The following is a 22,450-nucleotide window of genomic DNA, read 5'->3' on the forward strand; positions in this document are numbered from 1 at the left end:
ATCTGCAGACTCAAGACTTTGAATAAATAGCTACACAGCCACTTTCTGCACTCTCTTTTACATGCACACAGAAATACACATGCTTGTCTGTAGCTTTCATACTTCCTGTATGGCTAGTTTGTGTGAGGCTATTTTAAGGACACATTGGATTCACATTCAAAATTCCTTTTCAGTGTGTTATGTAACACACTACAATCCCACTCTTCGGAGGAAATGTGCACCATTCACCACCACACCCTAAACCCACATGGACTCAATTTAAAGGCTGACAATGGTTGGTCAGCATGAGGGGATAGCGGAACACTCCAGCTCTCACACCTCCAGGAGAGGAGGGATGAACTTTAAAACCTGATTACATCAACAAAATGTCCTCTTTAACCTTGTGCCTGCTTTGTCTTTTTATGTATTTAAGTGTCTGTACTTGCTGATTTTGTATTTGATGTAAGACAAACATCTGTGCAAACCCACAACAAAGTGCTAACTCTTATCTCAGTTCTGTAGTATTAGGTTTTGTTGCTGCTGTGGCTTAATATGTAAATAAGTGTTTCACCTTGGGAAGGTCAGAAGAGAAAGGTGAGCCAGTCCACTAGTTTATGTTAACACGAGCACACACACACACTGACCCAAACACACACACAAACACTACGCAGGTCAGAGCAGCATGGGGGCCCCAGATCCTCTCACAATGAGGATTACTTAAGTTTGTGCCAGTTAAACATGCTGAGCAGGCATGTCTGCCACTGCACGTGTGTTAGCATGCACTCGCACACACGCACAAATATGCGTGCAGACAGATGCATGCAAACCCCAGTGGAGCATTAAAAAGTGACTGTACATACTGTACAGCAACGGCCAGAGCTGAGAGGATTATGGATGATGAACAAAGGGGGGGATGCACGATACACATCGGGCCAATAAATTAAAATGTCCGGATATTAGGAAATACATATAACCGGCCATTTATCGGTATTTGTGAAATTCATAGATGATAAATAGAACAGATGCTACTTTTATTTGGAACTTTTAATTGACTTAACAAATGCAGCATCCTCACACGGCGATGAGCAAGAAGATGACTTTCATCAGGGCTGTATAACTAATTGCAATAGTGCAATATCGAAATCACAGAAGCTGTCTAGTTTGATAAAGGTCAAATGTGTGACAAAACAACATTATAATGAAGTACTGTAGTGCTGCAGAGATATTCTGGCCTATCTATTTTGTTTCAGTCAAAGTGAAAATTGTGATGCAAAAATGACTAATCATGAATCATAACGCAAACCTAATATCTGTCAAAATAATAGCAATCTGATTTGTTCACCATATCGTGCAGCCCTAGATGTATGAGCTATTTACTAAATAAGGCAGGTCAGGTTGATGCATGAATAAGCTTCTCCAGAAGGAGTCCATTGTGTGCCCTCGGTAGGATTTGAGTGGCATTTCTTTTGGGGGGCAAAGTGAGGATTTCTTTTCACCCAGAGAAACCAAGTGGCACGACTTCAAAGCTTATCCAGGGACTTAGAGCCTTACAACAGTCAGGACACGGCACAAACTCACAGATGCAAAGAACCTAAGAGGGCTAAGGAGTGGAGCATTAGTGGTATCAAAGTTTAACTTGCTGAATTGCTGAATTGTTAATATTATAGATTCCAAAACACAAACAATCTGCCATGTTTATGCAATCATTTGCATTGATGTTGAAGAAACAATACTAATAGCTGAAAGTGCAGAGTGGAAATCATTAAATCGCTGTCTCTGGTTTGATGTAAACCTTCAACCTGGCACAGCCTGGGCCATACATCTGCTCTGATGTATAGTGGGCTCTGGCCAAATAACTGCGCCCCAAATCAAATAAAACAGACATTTCCCCTCATCGACAGAGCCTTTTTCTGGGCCACTACCCAAGCCCCGCAGCTATTCAGATAACTACCGCTACAGAGTTGTTTTAAATTTAATTGGCTTGGACCAGGTTAACAGAAAATATAAAGCAGCCCTAATCAGAGGCAAGCTCATGTAATAAAATGTGCGTCTGTGGAGGAAGAGAAGTCCGAGGAGTGAGAGTAGGCTCAAGCGCAACGCCCTCCGCTTGGTCATAATGAGTTGGCTCCGTTAAAATGTTGGCAGCATCTCTGACATTTCACGAACCTTCATCGCTACCTCGGCCCCCTTCTGTCCCACACGTTTACGTAATGAAGAGGAAAAAGAGAGAGAGAGAGTGTGGATGTGCATCTGTCCTTCAGCTCATTGCCAGAATGCCTACATGCATGTGTGGGGGCACCTGTAATCAGTTTTTGAAAGGAGATGATTTATTTTTCAATGACAGAACAAACTCTATCATAGCTTTGCAAAGGAGTTAAGAGGTTTTTCATGTTTACTACAAATCATGTACACACACTCCTGCAGGGTGTACAATTTTCTGCAGGGTTTATCACCTTCCTGGCGGCCAGTTGTTTTATTGCAGAACAGTAACTTGAGGAGACTTAAAACATGTTTGAGATAACAGTAAACATCATATCTATTTTAACAGTTGTAGGTGTTGCAGCATGTTATTACTGGGTGGTTATGCAGACCAGTGTTTTACATTTCTCCCTTTTAAAGAGTTTGACACTATAAAGATGTTTTCACATTCATTGCTGAAATTGTATGGAGAGGATCTCTAAAAGTTGTGGTTTTATGTTCAGTGAAAGATATGATGTCTACAAAAATGAAAGGTATGTAGGAAAAATGTTCTAAATTCTGCACTTTACCAAACCTGTAGTTATATTGGCTTAGTGTTTTTGGTGAATATTGTTTTTTCATAGAAAAGGAACATCAAACGAATGATTGACTGTTTGCAAACATATTCAGAACATTTAATATATCTAAGGGAAGCACCAGTGACCTATGGTCAATCTGTTATTCTGCTATTCAAAGCTTTGCACATAATTCACTGACTGTACCCTGTGTATTATTTTCAGTACTGCTTTTGTTGAACAGAGATCAATAAAACTAAAATATGTAAAATCTTTATATAGTAAATGTCTTGCTCCGATACAGAATCTTTAAAGCATTTTTAAATCACTCAATTTTCAAGAAGTTGCACGGGATAAAGGTGCTCACACAAAAGTGTAAGAGCACAGTTTAACACAGAGCCACAGCATACTGTATATTGATAGTGCAACTATGTAACAAATACAAAAATAAAGAGTATATATGCAATAAAAACAAGTGCCTGATTACCTCAGTGAATGGGTTGACATAGTGTCTGTAACTGTGCCATGTTTAAGGGTTTCATCCCTTGTACACACCTCTAGCTTGCTGCTGACCCACTATGAGCAGGACAACCTGCGTAGTTTAACCTAATTACCTGGATGTAGGTTACTGAGTTCAAAGCCTTAAACCCGTAATAGTGTGCGTCTGCTGGTTATCTCCGCTAATCCTCATTACTACCCTGGGACTACTCCAACAGACAACCGTGGCAGGTCAAAGGTCAGCACAAGACAATGAGATCCCCATGGCAACCGTCAGCACTGAAGACCTCTACTTCTGTCTATGCAAGAGGGGGAAGAGGAGTTTAGACCTGACAGGAGTGTCTGTTGGGACAAATCACTCTCCCTTTGCATTAAGCTGATTCCATTTGAGAACAATGGAGGTGTTTTGCTGCATGATGGCCGACAACAACAACAACCCAGTCGCCAGCATTAACATTGGCAATATATGCACTATATGTTCAAACTTGACATTTCTCTATCTTGTAACTTTGAATTTCTTTCGGTTACATTTTTAATTTTTGTTGTGAAAATGCTGTGCTTATCCTCTGGTTAGGTTTGGGCACAAAATCACTTGCTAAGGGTAAGGAAATCATCATGTTTTGGCTTAAAACACCTGCTTTGGTCGCCACAAACACAGCTGAAAATGTCCAGAGGTCTTTTTAAAGACACCTGGTTTTGCCGCCACAAACATGGCTGGAGATGTCCTGACTTCCCATCAAAAATATGCATTCTTTGTTATAATAAACATAGCTTGAAATTGTGCCAAGGTCTTGTTAAAAATGCCCGTTTTCTGCACCAAACACAACAGGATATGTCCTGACTTCCCATCAAAAATATCATTTTTTTGTCGCTACAAATGAGGTCTCACACAAATGTCCCTCATGAAAAATATCCAGTGGTTTCGCACTTACAAATGTTGAAACGCAATGTATCTCCACCATCATCCCCTCCACCTCCAAATATAAAAGTTATGTCTTAAACATGTAATGTGAAAGTGATATGACACGTTTTGTTGAAATGTCAGTATGGTATGTACAAATGTGAATGTGACTGGGTTGAGTACAACCTGTAAAAGCTCTCCATGCAAACACACATACATACGCGTGTGCATGAACATCCCCTTTGGACACAAACATATAGGTATTAATCATTCATATGCACACAAACAGCCTTAAATATCTGTTACAAAACAGAGTTTTGCAGGCTGCCTGTCCTCCCTACCAGAGCGCTGTCTGAGGGGAGTGTTTTCCTGATACACGTGTTATCTCCGCTGGGCGACTCCTCTGGCAATGCAGCAGAAAAAGTAGCAGTGGAAGAAGTGTGGGAGATAAATTAGTTGGCAGGAGGAGCTGGGCTGAGCTGGCTCACTGACTGGAAGCATGCAGACTACTATTTGATAAAAGTATAGTGTCCACCTGCAGCTGTATTGCACTGAAGTGAACATTTCCTTTGCTATATAATTATGGAGCACCTCAAACTTACCCAACGTGTGCCTCACCAGGTGCATGGTCTTGCTAAATACAGTGACAGAAGGAAAAAACAGCACTCACAGATAATAGTTAACAATACCTGGGAGTGCAGGCTTTTGCATTAAGGCAAGTCACATATATTATACCATATACTGTATAAGTCATCTTATACAAAATGCAAAAGCAAAGCTGATATGCCAAAACAGTAACACGCGCTTTTTACATTTAAGTTGAAGTATTTCTTCAAGTAAGAATTGACAAATGTTGCAAATAATTCTAATTATTTCTTTAAAGCATCATAGTGTAGCTACAGTGTAATATCAACTAGTAAATAAGAGGTGTAGTGCTGTTAGAAGTCAACTGAACTGCCAGCACTGACTGACTGAGGGGCAACTGTTTACATTATGGGTTACTTCCTCTTTGCTCAAGTGCTGGTTGATAGGATGTGTATATTATTGAATTTAATTGTACCACCTTGCTGAGATGTGAATGGTAAAAACATTATCTAGACTGTGAGTGCTGACATCTCTATTGTTAGTCCATAAAAATGTGAGTCAGTTATGCAGCCTACAGCTCTAAACATGTCAGGACTGTTTCAGTCAAATTCACTCTACAAATACAGCAGCGTTTGCACTCTATGAACCTTAGTATTTTGGTTCTGGTGTGTACGTGTTCCTGTGTGTGTAAGTGTGTGTGTGTGTGTGTGTGTGTGTGTGTTTGTGTGTTCCGGGCCAGGTTCTCACTGCCCAATACAAGGCGAGGCCACGAGGGGGCCATCAAGCCTGAGTGAAACCAGACATTTTTAAAAGGAAAGCTCCACTCTCACTCTCTTTCTTACAAACACACAAAGCATGGAAGTTCATGTTAAGCTCCTTTTTAGATCTCATACAGATAACCCTTACTCTGTTCAATCTGTGTTGTGTTTTGTGTGTATTTTTGCAATTACGTTACAATTAAGTTTACATAAGTTACGTACACCAAACCACAGCCACACCAACACCAACAATAGTAGCTCACTATGGTAAAACCATGAGCACACATGCCACTACATGAACTCGTCTTTGGCCTTGCTGAGTTAGAGTAGAAACATTCATTGGAAGGGTGTGTGAGCTTGATTAGCAAGACTGGCCGGCAAATATGTCAACGTATTACTCACACTACAAGTACATATTAAGTACACCCACATACTACACTCACAGTGTGGTTTCCTTGAGTTATAGGTTTACAGACAAGACAAGAGATAGCCTTGCTCCACCTGCTCTGCATCTAGATTTAAGTTAAGGATGGATTTGGGGATTTAACCTCCAGCTCATGGTGATGATATCTGTCCTGACAGTGTTAGCTTATAGGACTTGGTGCAGGCTCCATGCCTGCACTTGCACAGAATCAAACAAAAACCTGTTCTCAAACAAAAAACATTGCTATGTACACATGTAGGCCAATGACAGTTAAGACAAAGAGGAAATGACAACTGGCTCTGTGGCTTGATTGAAAGTGGACCTGCACTTCTATCTTTTCACCTTCATTGTCCTCTAACAGCAGTATGCCTGCACCACATAAACTTCTATATAGGGCTGCACAATTAATTGAAATATTATCATAGTTGAAATATAGGCGATAAGTGCATTATCCAAATTGCAATGTTTTGATAAAGGTAAAATTATGTGACAAAACGGCATTATAATGAATTACTATGGTGCTGTGGAGATGCCCTGATCTACAAATCTTGTCCTCTAGATTTAGGAAAACATGCCATATTGTCATGATTTCAATATTTTTTTCAGAGAAAATGAAAACTGTGCTGTAAAAGCAATCATTCCCACTAATCATGAATCAGTTAACAATCATAATATCTGTCAAAATAATGTTTTTTTCCATATTGCGCAGCCATACTGCTATAAAACGTCAAAAGTCACAACTAGGATACATGTAATACTGTATATGTGTATTTGGCACTGAGACAAACACACACACACACACACACACACACACACACACACACATTGACCCACATTTCAGCGTATTCCAAATAATATGTTTGCAAATCTCTGCCAGGCCTGATCTCTCCCTCCTTGCCCCCTTTTGGTGAACAGTATACTATGGAAGAGTGCACAAAGGTCATCACCACTAATACTACAGGTGTTATATAATCAGCCCTAATCTGCTACTGCCAATGCGACTATGACTCTGAGGGCTCTGCATGCTCGCTTGCACTCACTCGACCACACAGCCACATGGACCCTCACTCGCAGTTGTTCACACTGCCCTCCCCCAGCCACATGGACACCACTGAACTATGTACATGGTTATGTAGCAGCCAGCTGCTGTAACGTACTCTTATTCCCACCTGCCAAAATCATTGAGAATATGTCCTTCTTATTCTTCTATGCTTACATAAATATGTTATAGATCAAGCAGTATAATCGCAAATACTTTGTGCAATTTAGCTAACATCTCATCTGAACCACCTTAATGCTACTTTCTTAAGCTCCTGGCAAACAATTTAACAATGTGAATCTTAATCAGTTCTGTCAGATGGTGGTGGAGTAACTCCAAAAAAAGCTGACAAGTATGCACGTATTAGGAAATAGCTGCCTTAGTTCGCATGCTGCAAACACAGAGCAAGATTGTAATTTGTTTAAGAAAGCCGTGTTTCTAGACACTCGAAGTCCTTCTTCCAAACCCAATATTTGTAACCTTTTAACTCTGCTTTGGTCTCAGCCAACTCTTTAGAAATTATGTTGCTTGTTCAGTTAATAGATGATGGATGCGCTTCATTAGGTAGCAGCTAAATTTGTCTGTCTGCCACTTGGTGCTGGGCAGTTGACATATAGTTGGTTTATCAGAGCTTGTTGACTGAAAACAGCTGTCTGCTGCTGTTGGACATGTGGTTGATAAGAGGAGGTAAGAATAAACCTACAGTATAAAGGCCAAAAACCAAAACAATGACGAGGCTCAGAAGCTTGGAAGAGAGGTAAATTAATGCTTGGACAAATACAGCTAATGCTAACACAGGAAACAGGCACTTTAAGCTAAAATAACATTCATTTCTTTTTTTGGGCTTCTTGGTGGCAGCAGAAACATGTTATGAACTCAATGTTCACAAATTCACAAATGTGTTTCTGGCAATTTTCGTGAATTTGCCAACTGAACACACGCTGAAGAAGGGCGTCTAGCAAGAATAGCAAGAATTGCTATCCGTGTAGCAAGAATAATAGAATGAACAGTTTAATAGGAGTGCTGTCCTTTATTTATGTTTTTGCTCATTCACTACAAGAGGGATTCAGCACCCCAAGAAAATGTCCTCTCTAAACCAGTGTCCTGGGCGTTCATTACGTTACTGGGCTCTCTCTCCTAAAATATGCATTCACAATGCCATTCAGTGCCACTGTGCACAAACATCCGACTCAAATTGGCTTTAATTACATACCCATACCCGTCCACTCACAAAAACATGCACATACACAGTCGCCATGTGAAGCTCATAAAATAGCTTATTCACTGTGGATGGCACACACACACACACACACACACACACACACACACACACAAGCACACACACAAACAAACACAAACCACGTGCTGAGCTGCTGCTGGTCATCTGACAGCGCCTTCCTCTTTACCACGGGGCATCATCAACACTATAAGTTGCGTATGCATTCACACCTGAATTCTATTGTGTAAACGTGCGCACACACACACACACACACACACCAGCACTTCTCTTTTTATCGCTCAACGCATTCCCCAACAGGAAGACAGCATGAAGTTTAGTGTACGGCATCTGTTGAAACCAACCGCAAAAAACGTGAATCACAATGTGAAAGTGAAACCTTCTGTTTCAACTGTTTGGCTCACTCCACTCTCGATTATTGCTGCTACCAGTGGGCGGCTGGGAAACCTCGGAGATCAAAAGCAATGCTGTCAGACTGTAATAACAGCTCTATTTTCAGTTTCTTCAGATCAGCTGCTTGGAGAAGCAAAAAGAAGCTCCAGTAAATTCCCATTCAAAGCATTGTCTAAATTTACCTCCTTGTGGGAACAAACTGAAGAACTGACTGCAATAAAAAAAAACCTGTAATGTGTTCCCATGAAATGTAATTAAAATGTAAGCAATGTAATTTAAGCCTCACCTGTGCAGCAGAGAGAGTGAACGGAGATGAAGGTCTTCTCCTCTTCAGTTCTACACACTTCCTCAGCTTACAGATCTGGTGGCCAGTCCTGCGGTTGAGGCAGCAGCTGCACTGTCCACAGCTGAACTTCCTCAGGCACGGCTCGCACATCCCACACCTGCTCCGCTTCTTCCTCTCCTTCTGTGGTCTACGAGTGGTCCAGGAGGGCAAACAGGCTGCCTCAGGGCCCCAGGATCCAGGTAGAATAGAGGGGTTGGGCTCTCCGTACCCTGCCTCTGATTCGGTGTCAAAAGACAAAGAGGAGCGAGTGCTTTCTGAGCTACAGGAGAATGTGGAGCTACTGTCCAGAGAAGGAGTCGAGATCTTTGGCACTGAATCCGGCTCTGGCACGGCTATCACAACACTGCCCTGGCTGAGGTTTGGTTCACACTCAACTGTAAGAGCATCAGTGTTCAACTGAGGAGCTGATGTCTCTCTCTGGCTGTGGTGCTCTAATGGCTCTCGATTGGATTCACTGTCTTTGGTCTGTGTCTCTGCTGGTGTGCAAGCTTGTCTTCCTCCCTGAGGAGAAGGGATCTCTGGGATTAGCAGTTGGTGCGGTCCCCCCTGGCTTGAATCCCTAAAGCTCCTAGGTTTGAAGGAGTCACTACGGACAATAACGGGCGTATTTCTTTTCACAAGAACAGTCTGCAACATCAGGGCAGGTTGAGCGACAGCTAAGGACCCTGGAGGTTTAGCACCATGAACGGTAGGTTGTATGTCTGTCTTACCCTGGCTCAGAGCCTCTAGCTTAGGTGACTCTGAGGTGGAGGGGGCTTTGGTGGGATTTGAGGTAGCTGTGTTGGAGACAGGTAGCACACTTACAGGTGATTCTGACTGTGCTGTCAGTCCATTGTTAGAGTGAGGTGGATCTGGAGGTTGAAGGGCTGGAGTGTTGGGGTGGGAGTCAGCAGGACTGATGGAAACATCATTCTCCTTTTCTTTTCTCGCTCCTTCCTCTCCCAGCCTCTCAACAACCTCGTCCATCTCTTCCACAGTCTCATTAAGTCTCTCAACTGCTTTCTCTGCCTCTAAATTCTCTCTTCTCTCATGATTTATCTTCTCTTTTCTCTCAGTGACAACTATCACTCTTTCATCTGTCCTGTTCTCTGTCAGGTCCAGCATGTTGCCTTCCTCTCGTTGAACAGGACACACATCATCTTGGTTACCGTCACTGACAAGATGATCAAGCTTATTTCCAAGGACAGATGAACTGTCGGTTCCCTCGCTGCTACCCAGCACCCCTGCAGAGCCAATACTCGTTAGCGCAGAAGGCTCAGAGGGGCTATCTTTACTGCTGTCACTGCACAGTTCTAGCTGTCCATCAACATCGTCACACACAGGGCTCCCACACCTCAGGTCACCTTCACTGTTAGGGCTGATAGTCTTTTTGTCTTGTTGGGTTATAGAACTGTCACAGCTGCACTGGATACAGTCTTCCAGTGTGTCGTTACACGGTGGTGAATCTGCTTTAAGAGGGCTGCCCTCTTTAGCATTGCTGACTCCAAGACCCTCGTTTTTGATGCTCGCAGGAACTTCAAACTCAGTTTTTAGAGACACTGGTAGGATTTCTTGATCATCACAAGAGTCCACTTTCTCATTTTCCTCGTCAGGGGTTGAATAATTGATGCTGGTGCTTGATGGCTGGTTTCTTGTGTTTATTTGCCGTGATGCTGCTATTCTCCTTGCGCCCCCTCTGCTGTTCCTCCCTCCTCTGCTAGGTTTAGGAGGCTGGCAAGGGGTAACAGACACCCGTGCGCCCCGCAGGGACTTCCTTCGCCCTAGGGGGTCTTCTAACTCGCAAGAGTGGTCAGGCGGATTGCTCAGTCGTCTAAGCCTCGCAGATCCTGTTACATTTAGGGCATGGTTAACTGTGCCAGGGGACCTCCCAGGGCCGTGACCATCAGGCCCGCTTACGCCTCTTCCGCGTGGGCTTCTGCCTGACTGTGTCTGGGCCCTGGCGGCGGCCCTTTTGGGTTCTGCAGGTGTTTTCTGGGGCCTCTCGGTGGCTCTTCCTCTGGGTTTATTTGAGTTACAGGTTTGCCTCTTGGTACTGATCACCTTCTGGACATTTTTTCTCTGAGCAGGTGTCTGTCTCCTGGTAGATTTGGTGGTAGCAGGCATGGCTGAGGGTGTGGAGGGGAGGATTTCTGGCAGCCAGCATGGGAGCCAGGTGAATGTTTATCTTTTGCTCAGCACACAATATTTTTCTTTTTAAAATCTTCCTCTTTCTTGGTTTACTCTTGAATTGTAAATAATGATGCTGTCGTTATCGTGTATTTGCAGTGCATGACCTATAAAGACAGTAAACAGGAAGAAATGTAAATACAAATAGTCTCAACACTCTTAAATGTATTTTCAGAGTAACTCACTCAAAAACATTAGGTATGATTTGACATAATTGACAACATGATAGTACAATAGCTATGAAGAGAAATCTATACAGTCTGTCTTTACTTTGTTTGCTGGACACTTTCGCCCCGCCTGAAATATCTACTATCGGACGGGAAAGTGCTGACAGGTTCACGTCAATAAACAAAATTCAATGCAGCTATACATAACAGAATATTTAGGATACATTTATCATAAATACAGAGGAGCTATACAAAAACAAATACCATTGCTGCCTGTGTGGCTAAAGCCGCTTTAACAGTTTAAAGGGCAGGCATGTTGAGGAGTGGGCTCTGGCCGGAGGTCGGATCCTGTTTTCGTCTTTCTGACTGGCGGAAGAGGGGGTAATAACCGTGTAAAAACGCCTTCAACGTCGATGTTTATTATTATTCTTGCACTTGACCCCTGTCATTTAAAGCGCCGTGTAGATTTAGGTTGTTTTGCTGCCAGCGAGGTTTTATTTACACGTTTACGGCAGAAATGCTTTACATACCAGAGAGAGACAGTTGCACTGTCTGAACTGCTAATAATACTCCGCTCCAGCGAGACAGCGAGACCTTGTATTGGTTTCCCTCCTCGGCAAATATAGACTGCTGGCAAGTTCAATCCCCTCCCGACGATGACACATGGACATGATACGAGCAGTACCGTGAACAAACATCGAGCGGAATCGTTGGTTTTCAACGTGCACCGTGTAGACTTTGCGGAGCACGACACCCGTTAAAATGTAAATCCCTCTTATGTCAATCCATTCAGGGCAGCCCCGCTCACTCTCCCTCCACTAGACGCAACCTACGGTCTCCGCTGGCCAAAACCCCGTCGTCGGCACTGGAGGGAGGAGTGGACGGGAAAACCTGGAGTGGAGTCACAGCTGTCGTTTGTCCCAGGGCTGCCAGGACTGACTGTGTGTTTGTTTTAGCAAGTGGACGCAGGAGTTCGCTAAAAAATGTACAAACCTCTTACCATGATATGACGTTATAATTAATCGCTTACTGTACGCTGTCCCTTGATGTTAGCATGCTAGCTAGCTTTTTTTAAAAAGGGGGTTTAAATTGAATACGCAGAGTTTATGTATAATTAATAACATTCTAAAGTTTTTAACGTAAATTTTATCTCACCAGCCTTCGCTGTCATAAATTTGACGCTAAAATATGAAAAACTGGAAACTTTTCCGAAGCTAATAACTCACCCCCCTCCATCTCCTCCTCTCGCCTAACGTCAGACTGCGTCATCAACGTGCGACAGTTTTCGCCACTACCCGTCAGTCGGCAGACAGGTCGAAGGACACGACTGTTGCGAATTCTCGAAAGTGCCTCAGATTCGTTCATAAAAACGATTTTTTGGTCAGGTTTTTCAACCTTAACAGTGAACGACGACCTTCTCGGTGCGATACCACCCGGTGTCCATGTCAACTCTTCAATTTAACAGCCGCTGCCATACCGAGGAAATAAGGAAACGAGAAGATCAGGCAACTCAGTGAGGGAGATACAGATTTGTCAAACACATTTCAGGCATACCTTAGATGTGTTTGCCCCTGTAACATCTTTGATATCCTGTGAGTATCCCTTTTCAACAGTCAGGGTTGCTGTTGTCTCTAAATCTAACCTTAACTTATGTCCCCTTTGCAAATCATGGCTGGACTTAAGTAAGTTTGCCAATATGAAAAATGCCAGGATTATGATGTTGTCTTGGACCAATACATGAGTACTCATTATCACATGGGCATTTACAGTATTTTTTCCATATTCTACAGCTATGGATGTGGCAGATTCCTGAGCAGGAAGGATGACATCGGAGGCTGCGGTCTCCACACCTACTGCCATAAGCAGCAGCACACCTGCCAAGAGGGACTACTACTGGCTTCGCTCCTTTGTAGCTGGAGGTAAGATCTGACACATCAGTTTGCACCATCACTTTCAGGTCTGTGATGATGTACTCGAGGTAGAATCTGACACAAGGACACATGTTCAAGCCTCTGTGACTGCAAGTCTCCTTTGCTTTAATGTCTCCTGCTTTCTTGTGCAACTGTAAGGTTAACTGTCCGTATGACCAGAAGCTACCTAAATTATTTCCTTTAGCAACATGCTCATTGCAGCTTTGTAAAAAAAAAAAAAAAAAAGTTAAAAGTATCTTTTCGAGAAGGTGTTTTTACCTCCAGTGCCTCAAACCACATGCAAGCTGTCCCTCAGCAGCAATGAGACACACGTTGGTCCTAGTTCTGACCAAAGTAAGAATATTACTTAGAAACCATACCATTTAGTATATATGAAGTGGCATTTAATTATTATTAGTATTTATTTGTATTTTCCCTGTCATAGCATACAAAAGTAATCAGCTATGAAACTCTACATTGGTCAGGCAAGATTTATTGTCCACACTGATTAAAGTAGAGGAGTTTACATTGACAGTCTTTTCTTGTCCTTGAATGCTGACCTGTACTTCTGGAGATACCAGTCCTCTGTTAACACTGATCTCTGACCTCCCTGTTAAACTTGACGGACAAAAATAGAATTTTCCTTACAAGAACAATCAAAACACGAGTCACGTAAAGAAAAAGTTAAAAAATAACACTGTCAACCTGTCACATACCCAACAATGTTGTAAACATACCAACAAAAGTGCAATCAAATAATCCTTCTCTTAAAAATCATCGGATGGCACTATTTCTATTAATGAATAAATGGTGGTTATATAAAAGTTTTATGTTTACTATATAGTACTAAGAAATCAGAGTGGATAGATTAAAAGTTTCTCTGCTTTTGTTTAGGTGTAGCAGGATGCTGTGCCAAAACCACCATCGCCCCTCTGGACAGAGTCAAGATTCTTCTTCAAGCCCAGAGCCCCCATTACAAACATCTTGGTAAAACATCTACAGCCAAAAGCCAACAAGTGTTTGTTCTGACACCTCTGTGCCACATGAGTGAAACCTCTGAATGTTTTTTTTTGCAGGAGTGTTTTCCACTCTCAAAGCTGTGCCACAGAAAGAAGGCTTCCTTGGCTTGTACAAGGGTAACGGGGCAATGATGGTCAGGATATTTCCTTATGGAGCCATCCAGTTCATGGCCTTTGATAATTATAAAAAGGTACAGTATATTTTCTGAAGTGTGGAATAAAATTGGCTTTTAGTAAACATGGCAATAGAGAAAGTGGTTGTTTAGGGAAATGTGATCTGCTTTTACGTTGTTGGAGTAAGTGTTTATGCCATTGTGCTGCAGCTGAAGTGAAATACAGTGAAAGTTTTTATCTGTATATTGATTTTATTGGTGAACCTGTCGACCTTTGTTTCCTACCTGCTGATGCTGATAATGATATTTCCTTCACAGCTGCTAAGTAAACAGATTGGGATCTCTGGACACATCCACCGCCTCGTGGCAGGATCTATGGCAGGTAAGTTATTGTTCTCACTGATAAGACTTTTCAGTTGGTGCCAGGTGGATATCAGGTTCCGTACTGGCATAGACATTGCACCTCTAACTCGGTCCTCTCATGTCAGTTTATTGATTATTAGCAGTGCATGCATTGTTGCTTGTTCCTCTTGTATCATAGCAATGTCTACATTTGTCACTTTAGTACAAACTTTCTCATTCTGTGACAAATACGGCATTAAAGTGGTCAGTCAGCCAGTTCGCCTCCAACTGTATAAAGCGATGTGGAAGTGGAAAGTCAGTCATATGAATTGGAACACAGCCACATTACATTCACTGTCTTTTAAATCTGAGTAAATCATGTTGAAGCATTGTCATAAATTGTGTGTCGCTCCCAGGGATGACTGCGGTGATATGCACCTACCCTCTGGACGTGGTCCGAGCCAGACTGGCCTTCCAGGTGACAGGATATCATCGATACAGTGGAATCGCCAATGCCTTCCACACCATCTACCTTAAGGTAGTGTTCAACTTCTCAAACACTCAGCTCAGTCTTCACAAACATTGTAGTCTTACAGTAAAATGCATGAGAATAAAATGCTCTGTATGACTTTTGATGCAAGGGTTTTTTGTCAACATTGTTAATAATTTATAGTGTATCAACCTCTACAGAGTTTGTACAAAGTCTTAAAAGTTTGGAAAATGCTTAATTCTAATAGTTACGTTTTCAAGGTCAGAATGTGCTTCAATAAGTGATCCTTGAAAAATGTTTGATTTTCAACACATACTGGTGTTTCATCTACTCTAGGGCTGCCCAAAGCCCAAGTGTTTGCCAGCCAAAGTCGGCCCACCATGATATTTGATTTGGCCCACCAGATGTTTCTAGAAATGATTAAAAACAGTTACAGTCTGAATAGCTGTTTATGCTGTTTATTTTTTTGTGAGGTTAAATATGTATGATCTCTTATTATTAATATTTTTTTAATGATCTGAACATGGCAGGCAGAGTGAAAAAAAAAGGAACTTTTATATTTTTCACCTGTTCACCAAATCATAAAAACAGGAGAGTAAACAATTTAAATCAGATTTAGAAAATGGATCATGATAATTAATATGTGCTTTCTTTTTGCCTGTGGTCTACCATTATGTTTCAGTTTTCATGTAAACCAAAAATCTTATAATAATTGAAATGAATTTGTTTGTTGTTTCCTGACAAATGATACAATCAAAGTTATAATAAAAGGCCGGTAAAACAGACAAATTGATATTGATTGTCGTGGTAAAGGAATTCCATAAACTTTATTTTCACAATTGCATTCATAGTAAGATTTCAGAAGTGATGATAAAGGCTTTGAGAGTCTGCAAATTTAGTGATTGAATTTTGCTGAACAAACCCTGCTGTATACAATAACAGCTGTTTTTCTTTTTTGTGAAGGAGGGGGGCGTTCCTGGCTTCTATAGGGGACTTACTCCAACACTTATCGGAATGGCCCCTTATGCAGGTGATTATTGCATAGACTGATGGCACTCTTTAATTGATATTATGCAGAACAATGTTGGATGTCCTCCTTTACCTGTGTAACCAGTGCTGTTTTTGTTTCATTGGCTTGACTCTTGTTTTTATCCTCCAGGTTTCTCATTCTTCACCTTTGGCACCCTGAAGAGTCTCGGCTTGAAACACTTCCCAGAGCTGCTGGGTCGCCCCTCTTCAGACAACCCTGATGTCCTCATTCTGAAGCCCCAGGTTAACCTGCTCTGTGGAGGGGTCGCCGGTGCCGTCGCTCAGACAATATCGTAAGTGCAGGCGGCAAGCAGTCAACAAGCTTAAAGCACAAGACTCTTTGTGCCGGCTGGCTGGTGTTTGTTATTGATTATGAGGGTTTATTATTGGTTGATGTGTCCCATTGCGTTTCCTCTCACTAGATACCCGTTGGATGTGGCTAGGAGAAGAATGCAGTTAGGATCCGTGCTTCCAGACTCTGACAAATGCATGTAAGTATTACCACTGTTCCTACTCTCCACATTACAGTACTGTCACCATGATGTGCTGCTGTACATTACACCTGAATGTACAGTATACTGTGTACGTATTTTGCCATTAGATTTCTGTTGTAAAATGTTGTTGTGACATTTTTTAAAGTTCAAAACAACTAAGACAGAAACAAATAGTTGCTCTAGTGGTTTGTTCTCATGTGGATCATTTTGAGTTAAGTAGTTAAGTTAAGTAGGGACATTATAATGTAATGGGCGACCCTTTTAAAAGAGAAATGAAGGAGAAATGATTGTAAGGGTGTAGTATAATACTGAAGGTGATAATAGAGATGAAAACAGACTTCATCAGCAGTGTGTTACACAACACCGTGCCGATGAACTTCATAATTTCATGAGTTATGGGTTGAGTGCTCATCTACCTACAGAGGTAATTGGCACTTGCGCCTGTTCTGCAGAAGTCATTAGTGCATCTCTAATTGGGGGAGTTATTTAAAAGTGGATCTGTTTACTGTAACCTCAGGCAAGCTATACTTCTCGCTTTGTGATCTGGGGTCCGTGATGAATTTTGTTATGTCTCTGTATCTCTCTTTTTCTCTTTGCTCGGGGTCTATGTTTTTATAGAAAATCTGAAATAGCAAAAGGAGCTCTGGGAGTTTGGATACAAGTGTTTGGGGTGTTGACTGATGAGTTCCCTCTATAATATTTAATTCCGCATTTGGTTTTGTTAGAAGAGTTTGGTGAAGTGCGTCCTTACAATTTGATAGAAAATTCCAGAGCTCGAGGCGAGCTGTTTACATTAGATAAAACATTAAAGCCCAAAGCTTTAAGGAGCGTGAAGGCCTCTGAGCTGTTGAGTAACATAGCATTCATACCTTCGTAGCAGTCCAAACCTCGCTCATTGTTCTTGTGTTATCTGCTTTTCCTTGATACATAAGATTTTTAAAGAATGTATTCACAAGAGTCAATACATCAGTGTCCTGAAATGTCATTTGTCTCCTACCTGTTTTTTGTGTTAATATGGTCATCAACAGGGTTTAGTTTCCCCATAGCACAGGTCAGGTGGACCTCAACAGCAAACTTGATTTACCATAAATTTATAATGCCTTTTATGTCAGTGATAAAAACTGCAAGTTGTCCCATAACAAGATGGAAGATTGAATACTTTATCAGCTCAACATTTGGTTAGCTTATTAGGAGAAAAACTCTGAGGATGAGGGATGCAGTGGTTAACTGATGTCTCTATACACCGCAGTTAAAAACTGCACAGTTTTGCAACCAAATGCTGATACAAGAGCAACCGCCCTCATGTATGTTCGAGGAGGTCTACCTTAGCTGAACGATGACAGAGGAACCCAACATTGAAGCATAAAGTCATTTGTATGGGAGTATATGGGATACACAAAGAATAACCAGGGCGTTGTTCAAAAAGACGGTGTAAAACTTGCTGAAAAAGGTCGCTGCTTAAGGTTCAACACCTTGAATTTATTCCAACATCTTAGAGATCACCATCCAGCTACACATGCTCAAGTGAAGGTAATACACTAACTTAAAAAAATAATAACTTAATGCCAAGTTACGTGATGTAAGACTAAGTTGGTAGGGCATGGAATATAAATACGTCGCTTATAAACAATGAAGTAGTGGTGAGTTTAGAGTTGGGCTCTCAGGGCAATACACAGCAACACACAGGAAAAGGAGCATCGCACCGTTTATACAAATAAACACTCAACGTAACGACATGCAATTTCCGCAAGGGCTAAACACTTACATTAGAGATTTTTTCTTTCCTTCATTTTTTCCTAAAACTGAACTTTCCAACTGTTAAAGACAAAAGCCAACAAAGAAATGTTGTGTGGACAAAAGAAGAGTTGTGAAATAATCTAATGCATTACATTTGTGAACCCTGGATTTTTATTATAAATAATCATACCATCAAACTCAACAACATAATATCACCACGGATAGAAAAAAAACATGAAAAAAAATTGTTTATGTTTTCATATTTTTTTAAAAAGTGTATCATTTCTTGTCTTGCACCTGAACAGATCACTGAAGAAGACCCTGACGTATGTGTACACAGAGTATGGGATCAAGAAGGGATTGTACCGAGGCCTTTCTCTCAACTACATCCGCTGTGTCCCCTCCCAGGCCGTGGCCTTCACCACCTATGAGTTCATGAAGCAGGTCCTCCACCTGAACTAGTCGCTGTTTTTATACCTCCTGAGTGGTCTCGCGGATCGACCTCACTGCTTCCTTTGTGGACTGAACCGAGGCTCACTCGCTTCGTCTTAAACTTCAGAATGTGGATATGGCCTTTTTTTCCCTGAGTTCACTGAAGGCATCGGGGAAGTTAGTTAAGCTGAAAAGGGAAACCGGTTATCAGACAGTGAGACGCTCAATGTCTGTCCTGTTTCATTCCCTCTTACTTCCTGTTTTTGTGACTCGCCACCTCTAAGCAGAACTTTTCCTCACATGTGGCTTGAATTTGAGCAGTTCTCTCATCAGTGTCTCCATGGATACGGTGGGGAAGCGGCTCATTTGGTCTGGCTTGGTCGGTCGGACGGCTTGGGGCAACGATATGCTCTTTAACAATGTTGTTGGCAACACCACAACAATCCTCTGATTGTGTACAAGTCCCCTTAAACACAGATGTCCACATTCTCACTTGTCTTTTTTCTTTTTTATGACTTGTGATTTTAAGATGGAAAACGACTGAAAATAATCAAATAAGCAGTTTATTTCTTATCTTTTTCTTTCTAGAACAGTTCAATTCTACAGCTGCTCATTGTCTTTGTTCATCATTTCTTCTTTTTACTGACTTGGTGATGAAGGGTTTGTCTGTTTTTAAAGGTGGCTCATTATAAAATAATCTAATGATTTATAATGTTTTGTATATTCAGGGTTTAGTTTTTCTTCAATTTTGCGGTGCAGTAACTTTTGCAGAAGTTGCTGTTTGTGCGTCTTTGTCCTCTATACAATTCTAAAATCAAGATAAAAACGTTCACATGCAGTTTTTTCGTTTTATAGATGCAGAGACTGATGCATCTAAACTTAAACTTAAGTTTAAATGCCAAACTCTGAGTAGAGCAGTTACTGTATGTATTTTCAACTGCTGAAAAAACCTTTGTTTTTTATGTTGGTTAATGTGCAGTCAGATGTTTAGTCTGTAGCTTTGATGATATTGATGCTCATCTTTAATAAGAAATATATTTGAGGTCAGTGTTAAGATGTTTAAGATGTCTAAATATGGATGTACAGTAGGTCTTACATGTCTGGAGGGACTCAGGAGAAATTTGCACTTGATCACTGTAGCCGTTTCTTCTTATTTATTGATTTAGCGACCTGTTGCCACTGGGTGGCAGCATTGAATTTAGATTATTGTTTACCATCAGAGCTGAGCACAGCATTCATATACATTTCATTCATCTTTTATTGAATACAAGTCAGATTAGGATCTTTATAATTTTTTTATGTGTTGCTTAATCAAAGTTGTCTGATAGTGAGTGATATGCAGTCATTTTAACCCCATTACTCACTGGAAGTACTGTGGAAAGCTAAACGTTAATTACTGAATGAAAGTGTTGTTAAGTGCACTGCAGGCCTTCAAGTCACTGCCAATGTTTGTGTGAGCCTCATCAGTTTGTTGCACAAACATCGTCATTTTCGCCAGCCTCTTGCCTTCCTCTGCATTCGATGTCTTACTTCACCAGAATGATTAGTGTGTTTTACTGATGCATACATTTCAGCTGTTAGATCATAGATATGAGCAGAGGGGGAATTCCAGAAAGCAGATGACTTGGAACAGTGGTTTCCAACCTTTTTGGCTTGTCTATGTTCAACCCAGACAGTTTACAACCAGAGCTGCAATGATAAGTCAATCGAAAAAGATTAAGCTGCCAACTTTTTTCATGATCCATTAATCGTTTTAGTCATTATTCAAACAAAAATGTCGAACATTCGCTGGATTCAGCTTCTTAAATGTGAGGATTTGCTGCTTTGCTTCGTCATTTATGACAGTACATGAAGAGTCTTTGGGTTTTGGACTGTTGGTGTGACAAAAGTAGCAATTTGAAGACATAACTTTGAGCTCTGGTAAAAAGTATTTTTCACATTTTTGATTTTTTGGAAATTTTATAGACTCATTGAATAATCATAAATGTAGTAGGCAGATTAATCAACAATGAAAGTAAACGTTGCAACCAAACACAGCAGCTGTCAGCTGTCAACTGAGCATATCAGTAGTCTAAATACTACCTCTACTACTTGTAAGCTCATTGTAATAGTGTTCGTGGCAAATTTACACCTTCGCTGCCTTCACTCATATCCTACATTCTGTCACTGTCTCTTACATATGTGGGTACGATTCAATGAGTACTAGGTGAGCGTCAGATGTTATATCTAAACATTAAAGTGTCAGAATATGACTGAAACACTTTAGACAGGGAGACACCAGAGAGACAACTGACTGGGGATGGTAGTGTCAGCAGTCGCAGAGAGCCAGGGATGGTAGCATGTGCCAGGGTTCGAATGCATTCATTGAACATGCAAAGGTGTCTGTAGAGGAAGAGGGGCGTCCATAAGGTTTCATTTAAGATCCATAGTTTGATTGTTGTCACCCATCAACCGGTCCCAAAAACCTTTGCAAGAGCTCCAAACATCTGATCCTAACAATGGACTTCAGATTCATAATGAGAACAGACGTCAAGCTAACTGTAGATATCTCAGCATATAATTCTCCCAAGAGCCTTCAATGTAACTCTTGACTGAAGTGTACGTAACGGTAAATCAACTCCAGTATCCGACTGTGCCTACCTGAAGAGTATAATCAGGCGCGCTCACTGGTGATGAGTGGCAGCTACCAGTTGGGAAACAAACTACAGTTTTCTGCCTTTTATGGCGCCACTCATTCATCTGCAGCACTGCTGAACGCAGAAGCTTCCATTCACTGCTCCTTTGATTCCTGTGTTTGGTTTCAATTACATGATCTTTCACTGTCATTGCTGGTTTTTTGGGGGGGGTTTTAGTTCAGAAAACAGATCAGTTATCCCTGCTCCTCACTGCAACAGAAATATTCACAATTTATACATGCAAATGTATGTAATAGTAGGCTGTGCTGCTTGCTCAGGCTGTGTTGGATGTGACTGAATGAAAATGTCTTTATTTTTTGTTTTCTCTTTGTACATGTTCAGTTTCGACTGCCTTCCTTTTATTAATTATGAAGTCTCCTCAAAACAGTAACAACGCTTGTGTCTTTTTTGTCTTTTAAACTGAACGACAAGGGGGCAGTAGCTGACTTGAATGTCTTTTCAATGTTTTCAGAGAGAAAAATTCAAACTCGTGAAGCAGAAAGTGGTTGATTCCATTTCCCTCTTTGAGTTTGACACGTACAAACTCCTGTGAATATTGATGTTACACTTTCACAGAGGGACTGATTCATTTGCATTTATTTCACTGAAACCGGAATACACTACCCGTTGTTATCCGATGTCATGTACTGATTTGACTGGTAAATGTGATGTGTAAAAGATGTGTGGGACAGTGGGGAGTAGAGCCCCTCCAGATGGGGCGTGGATGGCCGGGGGGGAACATATGGAAATGGAGCTGAATGAATATGATTTATGTCGGAAAATAAAGGGAGAGAGTTTGGTGATGTTATCGTGCTGACCTTCATTTCACTAAAATTCAACCAGGATCCTTTTTTTTTTGGTTGCTTCCCCTTTCATTGTTAATGATTCACAAAAAGAGTTAGACTAATCAAAATAAAAACCTTCTCATTCTCTGCGGGAATTTGTTTTATTATGCTTCTATTA

The 22,450-nt window shown here is 41.3% G+C and overlaps 2 protein-coding genes across 2 annotated transcripts in view; one reads left to right on the top strand and one right to left on the bottom strand.

The window, feature by feature from the left end:
- tet1 (tet methylcytosine dioxygenase 1) overlaps positions 1-12,067 on the bottom strand; it is a 32,043-nt gene extending 19,976 nt beyond the window's left edge. Inside the window, exons 1-2 of the mRNA XM_073481576.1 lie at positions 11,777-12,067; positions 8,854-11,186 (exon numbers count right to left, since the gene is read on the bottom strand). Of these exons, the coding sequence (XP_073337677.1) occupies positions 8,854-11,016 (2,163 nt within the window). The 5' untranslated portion in view covers positions 11,017-11,186; positions 11,777-12,067. The remainder of the gene's footprint in view (positions 1-8,853; positions 11,187-11,776) is intronic.
- A 494-nt stretch (positions 12,068-12,561) lies between these two features.
- Positions 12,562-22,295, top strand: slc25a16 (solute carrier family 25 member 16). The gene is made up of 10 exons (XM_073482648.1): positions 12,562-12,838; positions 13,037-13,165; positions 14,051-14,143; positions 14,233-14,366; positions 14,607-14,670; positions 15,047-15,168; positions 16,084-16,150; positions 16,280-16,442; positions 16,572-16,640; positions 18,686-22,295. Exons 2-10 carry the CDS (start codon positions 13,069-13,071, stop codon positions 18,840-18,842), a joined length of 966 nt encoding a protein of 321 aa, XP_073338749.1. The 5' UTR covers positions 12,562-12,838; positions 13,037-13,068; the 3' UTR covers positions 18,843-22,295.
- Positions 22,296-22,450: the final 155 nt, after the last annotated feature.

Source organism: Pagrus major, chromosome 15, assembly GCF_040436345.1.
Source record: "Pagrus major chromosome 15, Pma_NU_1.0".
Classification (NCBI taxonomy): domain Eukaryota; kingdom Metazoa; phylum Chordata; class Actinopteri; order Spariformes; family Sparidae; genus Pagrus; species Pagrus major.

What these genes read in the sequence shown, in the direction of transcription:
- slc25a16 (XM_073482648.1), top strand. Translation starts at nt 13,069, where the DNA reads ATGACATCGGAGGCTGCGGTCTCCACACCTACTGCCATAAGCAGCAGC. An exon ending in CCTTTGATAATTATAAAAAG is followed by an intron (nt 14,367 to 14,606) that starts GTACAGTATATT and finishes TTTCCTTCACAG; the next exon opens with CTGCTAAGTAAACAGATTGG. An exon ending in CGGAATGGCCCCTTATGCAG is followed by an intron (nt 16,151 to 16,279) that starts GTGATTATTGCA and finishes TTTATCCTCCAG; the next exon opens with GTTTCTCATTCTTCACCTTT.